Source organism: Pipra filicauda, unplaced genomic scaffold (genome assembly GCF_003945595.2).
Source record: "Pipra filicauda isolate LSUMZ 115617 unplaced genomic scaffold, ASM394559v2 scaffold53_size3534045_pilon, whole genome shotgun sequence".
Taxonomy (NCBI): domain Eukaryota; kingdom Metazoa; phylum Chordata; class Aves; order Passeriformes; family Pipridae; genus Pipra; species Pipra filicauda.
The window spans coordinates 2,660,160-2,665,000 of record NW_024104687.1 but is presented as its reverse complement, the minus strand read 5'-3'; the positions used below and the strand labels follow the sequence as shown (position 1 = coordinate 2,665,000).

The window sequence follows — 4,841 nt, the reverse complement described above, 5'->3', positions numbered from 1 at the left end:
TTGTAGGCGACACAGCCAGCACCGTATTTTGACTCCGAAACTCTGTTTATTTTTCGTTTATGACCCATTGACAGGGTTTTTATCCCAAACGAAAAGAAAACGCAGGATTATCTTTTCGCAACGCTGAGTTTTATTTTGATTTCTTTGGCCCGAAATCCTGCCCTCGGCGCTATCAACACGTCGATTCGGGCCAATCTGCGGGAAGCGGAGAGCGATCCTATCTCCAAATAACCCTGCCGGGAGTATTAACACGCGTGACGGCTCCGGCCGTGGGCAGAGGGCGCAGCCCGGGGGGGTTGGACACCCTGCGGCAGCCCCAGGAGGAGGGGGGAGAAGGGAAGGGCAGTACCGGGGGGAAGGGGGGGGGGGCGCAGAGGAAGGGGCGGCCAGAAGTTCAGGGGAAGCCCCCGGGAAGGGGAGGAGGCCCTCCCGTGGGAAGGGACCCCCCCCTCGCCCACCCCCGTCCCGGGGGGTTCCCTGGGAGTCTGCGACCCTTCGCTCGGGGTTACCGAGTCGCCGGAGGTGGAAAGGTCCCCCCCTCCCATCCCCGATCTGCTTCCCATCGGAGAGGCCTCCGGACACCCGCTCGAAGGATTCCCGGCAGGGGCGGCTCCGCGCCCTGGCCCCCGCACCCCGAGCGGGGCCGGCAGCGCTCCCAGAAAACCGTTATTTTTTGTTTATTTCTTTTTATTATTATTTGTTGTCGTTGCTTATATTTTCTCTCTCTCTTTTTTTTTTTTCTCATCCAAAACCACACTTAAAAAATGATAAGGAACGGGTTTTATTGATTTTTTTTTTCCACCACAACATTAAGTTTATAACAATATAGGCTGTTTTAAAAATAGGACCGATCCCTAACAGAAAGCGAGAGGGCAGAGAGTACAACCGAAAAGGGGAAAACAAAATTTAAAATAAAATAAAGAAAAGGAACCAACCAACCCAAACCCTTGGGAAGACAGCAAACAATTGTCAGACAACAGGTGAGTAGACACTAAGACAGAGAGAGACTAGAGGTGTCCACTCCTCACTTGATTTCTGCCTATTAAAATCCACATACTCAATGGACTTTAGAAGAAAACTGTACATCATACCAAATAAATTAAAATTACCCTAAAGTTGATTGTCCTTCACTTAAAGCGCCCAGCTCACCGAATCTCCCTTATCTATTCGCATGAAGCCGGGCTGATGTTAATTCCCATGCCTTGCTCCTCTCTTCTCACTTCCCTTCGCTTTTAATTCTTTTTTATTTTATTTTGTACAACATGAACGAATGCAGCTTTACAATGCTAAAAACCCTTTCCTCACCATTCAAATAAAAGCAGTGCTTTAAGAATCATCGTACAATATTGCACAGTTCAAAAGTACAATAATATTAATAATAATAATAATAATTAGTATTACAAAAGAAAGCAAAAGGGTACAGATTTTTTTCTCCCCAAAATACCGAAATAACTTTACAAGGAAGAAAAAACCCAAAACAACCCGACAACTAGGAAAACAAGAATTATAAACAAGAATTAAAAATGTCTAAGTAAACGATAATAAATAGGGGTCACTCAAAGCGCGCGGGTGTATTTAACTGTTCACTTTGAGGCTGTATTTCTTGCTCGTAAAAGTCCCATGACAAAAAAAGAAAGGTACAAAAGGTGGGCAAGCAAAGAGGCAAAGGTCTGCTTAAATGAAAAGCCGTGGTCGATGAAGTTTGAGTCACGACAGGATCAGGAGCCTGAACAATTATTTGGAGGCAGAAGGAGAGGTCCGAAAGGAACAGAAATTCAGCTTCCCGTTAGCGTTTGGCAAATCTCGAGGAGTGGCCTGGGATCATTCCTTTTTTTAATTATTAATATCATCCTTTCTTTTCCCCCATTTTTTTCTTTTTTTTTTTCTCCCACCCACTTTTGGTCTCTTTTTTTTTTCTTTTTTTTTCTTTTTTTTTTTTTTTTTTTTTTACAAAAAACGAAAGCCACAGAGACCATCGCAGTTTTCATCCACGGTTACAAAAGGTGTGACAGCTCCAGGGTTCTCTACAAGTTCCCGCGTTCGTTTTCCTCGTTTTCCTTTCCCTCCCCCCCCGGTTCTTTTTTTTTTTTTTCCTAGATTTTTGCGACTTTCCTCCTAACACCACACGCCGAGGGGTACCCCCCACCCCCGCACCTCTCTCCACCCAAAACCCGTGCTCCGCAGACGCCGCCCGGGTGGGTCGCACGAGGGGCTGGAGTACTTACAAGCGGGCGGGTGCCTTGCGCGCCTCTCCGCGCCCCTCCGCGCAGCGGCGGGCGGGCTCAGACGGGCCGCAGGAGCGGCACGGAGGTGACCACGGGGTGGGAATAGTAGACGGGGTGAGGGAAGGTGAGCAGGGGCTGGGTGCCGGGGGCTCCGCCGCCCCCCGCCCCCCCCTCCGCGCCCGAGTTCTCGTGGTACAGGATGGGGACGCGGACGATGCGCTGCGCGGCCGCGTGGCTGAGGTTGGCCGCCTCCAGCTCGGCCGCCAGCTGCCGCTTCCACTTGTTGCGGCGGTTCTGGAACCAGATCTTCACCTGGGTCTCTGTCAGGTGGAGGGAGGCGGCCAGGCCGGCCCGCTCCGAGCTGCTCAGGTAGCGCTTCATGTCGAAGGTGGACTCCAGCTGGAAGACCTGGCTGCGGCTGAACACCGTGCGCGTCTTCTTCTTGCGGCACGGCTTCTTCTCCGGGCTCTCCTCCCGCTTCTTCCAGTCCTCCGCGCCTCCCTCCTTCTTCGCCTCCTCGGAGTCGCTCTCCTCCAGGACGATCTCGTCGGGGCTCTTGGAGTCCAGCTCCTTCTGCTCCCCCTCCGCCTTCAGCAGCGGCTCCGGGGAGTCCCGGTCGGTGCCCGAGGCGGGGGACGAGTCTCTCAGCAGGGATTTCTCTGCGGCTGGAGGGGAAGGACGAAGCGGGGGATGAAGAGGGAGGGATAAGGGACACAAAGAGACACCTTCGCCACCCGGTCCCCGCGTCCCGTCGGGGGAAAAACGGGACGAGCCGGCCGGACCCCCGCCTCGCCCCGCCGACGGCTTCCCTCCCCGGTGCCCACCGCGGCCGCCCCGCCGGGGAGGGAGGGAAGGGATTTGCGGGGAGCGGTACCTTCGGTGCGGGGCAGGTGAGCTCCGGCCGGCGTCAGGGCGTACGGGTACCACCAGGTCTGGGCGCGCTCCAGGCAGTGCGCGCTCAGGGCGAAGCGCGGCGCCGGGATCTCGAAGCGGGGGAAGGCGAGGTCTCCCACCTGCGAGAGGGCGAAGCCGGCGCCGTCCACCGCCGCCTTGCCCGAGGGGGCGAACAGCGCCCGCGGCTGCTTGGGGGGCGCCTTGGGGGGGCCGCCGTTGAGCAGGTTCTTGATGTAGAAGGACTCCTTGGGGGGAGGCGGCGGGGCGCTGGGTGGCTCCTGCCCGGTCTCCGGCATCCTCCGGTGCCCGCCCGGCTCCTGCCCGCCGCTGGCCCCGCAGCCCGGCGCGCAGGTGGCGGCTCCCGGCGGCGCGGGGGACAGGAGCGGAGGGGCGGCGTGGGAACGCGGCGGAGGGGCCGGCCGGGGGCCCCTCGCATGGGGGGGCGGCAGGACGGGGGGCCGGGGGGACCCGCGCAGCCCGCGGCACCGGGGGGCTGCTGCGGGCAGGCGGAGAGCCGGGGTCGTCGCTGCCGCCGCCGCCGCCTCCCGCCGCCGCCGCTGCTGCGTCAACCTGGCGCCGGATGCTAATGATGAAATCAAAATGTCATCCCCGCTCCGCGCGGGGAGCACGCGGCGATTGGGCGCGCACAAAGGCGAATGGGATCAGGCGGGAGGCGGCGGGAGGAGAGGGCTCCGCGCAGCCCCTGCCCCGCAGCCGCCGCGGCCCCGGCCCCCCCCCCGCCCCGACGCGCCGCCGTGCCCGGAGGCGGCGACCGCCCGCCCGTCCCCGGCGATACAGAGTCCAATGAGGCGGCGAGCGGGGCCGGGCCGGCGGCACAAAGGGACCGGCTCGGCGCAGGGAGCGCGGCGGGAGCGGCGGGAGGCGAATGGCTCGGGACGAGCCGCTCCTGCCTCAAAACCGCGCCCGCCCCGCCGCGCCGCCCCCCGCGCCCCCGCCCCGCACCGACGGCAACAAAAGCCGCCCGCGCCGCAGGGGGGGCGGCGGGACCGGCCGGGCCCCGCCGGGATGCCGGGCACCGGGATGCCGGGTACCGGGATACCGGGGCACCCCTGCGCTGGGCACGAACGACTTAAGGGACGGCTGCGAGGCGGTGGCTGCGGGGCGGCGGCAGGGCTCTCCCCCGACGGTGCCCTCCCCTCCGCGGGCATCCCCGCCGCGCCCCTCGGTCCTCGGCAGCGAGAGCGGACAGCGGGACACGTCGAGCCCGCGGCGGAGGGGCGGCGGCGGACACGGCCCGGCCCCGCCGCTCCCGGGGGCCGTGTCCGACCCTCCCGGGGTCCGGGCACCGGGCAATCCTGGGGTCCTGTTATAGGGTGCTCCGGGGGCCCATCCCCGCCGCTCCTGGGATCCATCCCCATTTCAGGGATCCATCCCGGCCATTCCCGAGATCCACCCCGCCGTTCCCGGGATCCATCCCGGCCATTCCCGGGATCCATCCCTGCCGTTCCCGGGATCCATCCCGGCCGTTCCCAGCATCCATCCCGGCCGTTCCCGGGTCCATTCCCGGGATCCATCCCCGTTCCCGGGGTCCGGGCACAGGGCGCCCCCTACCGGCCCTGGGAGCGCCCCGCGTCCCGGGCCGGGCAGTCCCGGAGCATTCCCCGCACCGCACGGCACATCCCGGGACACCGGCAAGCGGCGGCTCTGGGCCCCGGGAGCCGCGACGGGACCCCCGGTACGGCGGGTCCCGCGAACTGCCCG

The 4,841-nt window shown here is 62.1% G+C and overlaps 1 protein-coding gene across 1 annotated transcript; it reads right to left on the bottom strand.

Moving 5' to 3' along the window:
* Positions 1-2,081: 2,081 nt before the first annotated feature.
* Positions 2,082-3,974, bottom strand: HMX3 (H6 family homeobox 3). Its single transcript, XM_027726427.2, has 2 exons — positions 3,100-3,974; positions 2,082-2,890 (listed from the first exon to the last, which is right to left on the bottom strand). The coding sequence occupies exons 1-2, from the start codon at positions 3,413-3,415 to the stop codon at positions 2,283-2,285; spliced, it is 924 nt and encodes a 307-aa protein (XP_027582228.1). The 5' UTR covers positions 3,416-3,974; the 3' UTR covers positions 2,082-2,282.
* Positions 3,975-4,841: the final 867 nt, after the last annotated feature.

Coding starts and splice junctions, on each gene's coding strand:
- HMX3 (XM_027726427.2), bottom strand. CDS start 3,415: ATGCCGGAGACCGGGCAGGAGCCACCCAGCGCCCCGCCGCCTCCCCCC. Junction 2,891..3,099: donor TCACCTGCCCCGCACCGAAG/GTACCGCTCCCC, acceptor CTTCCCCTCCAG/CCGCAGAGAAATCCCTGCTG.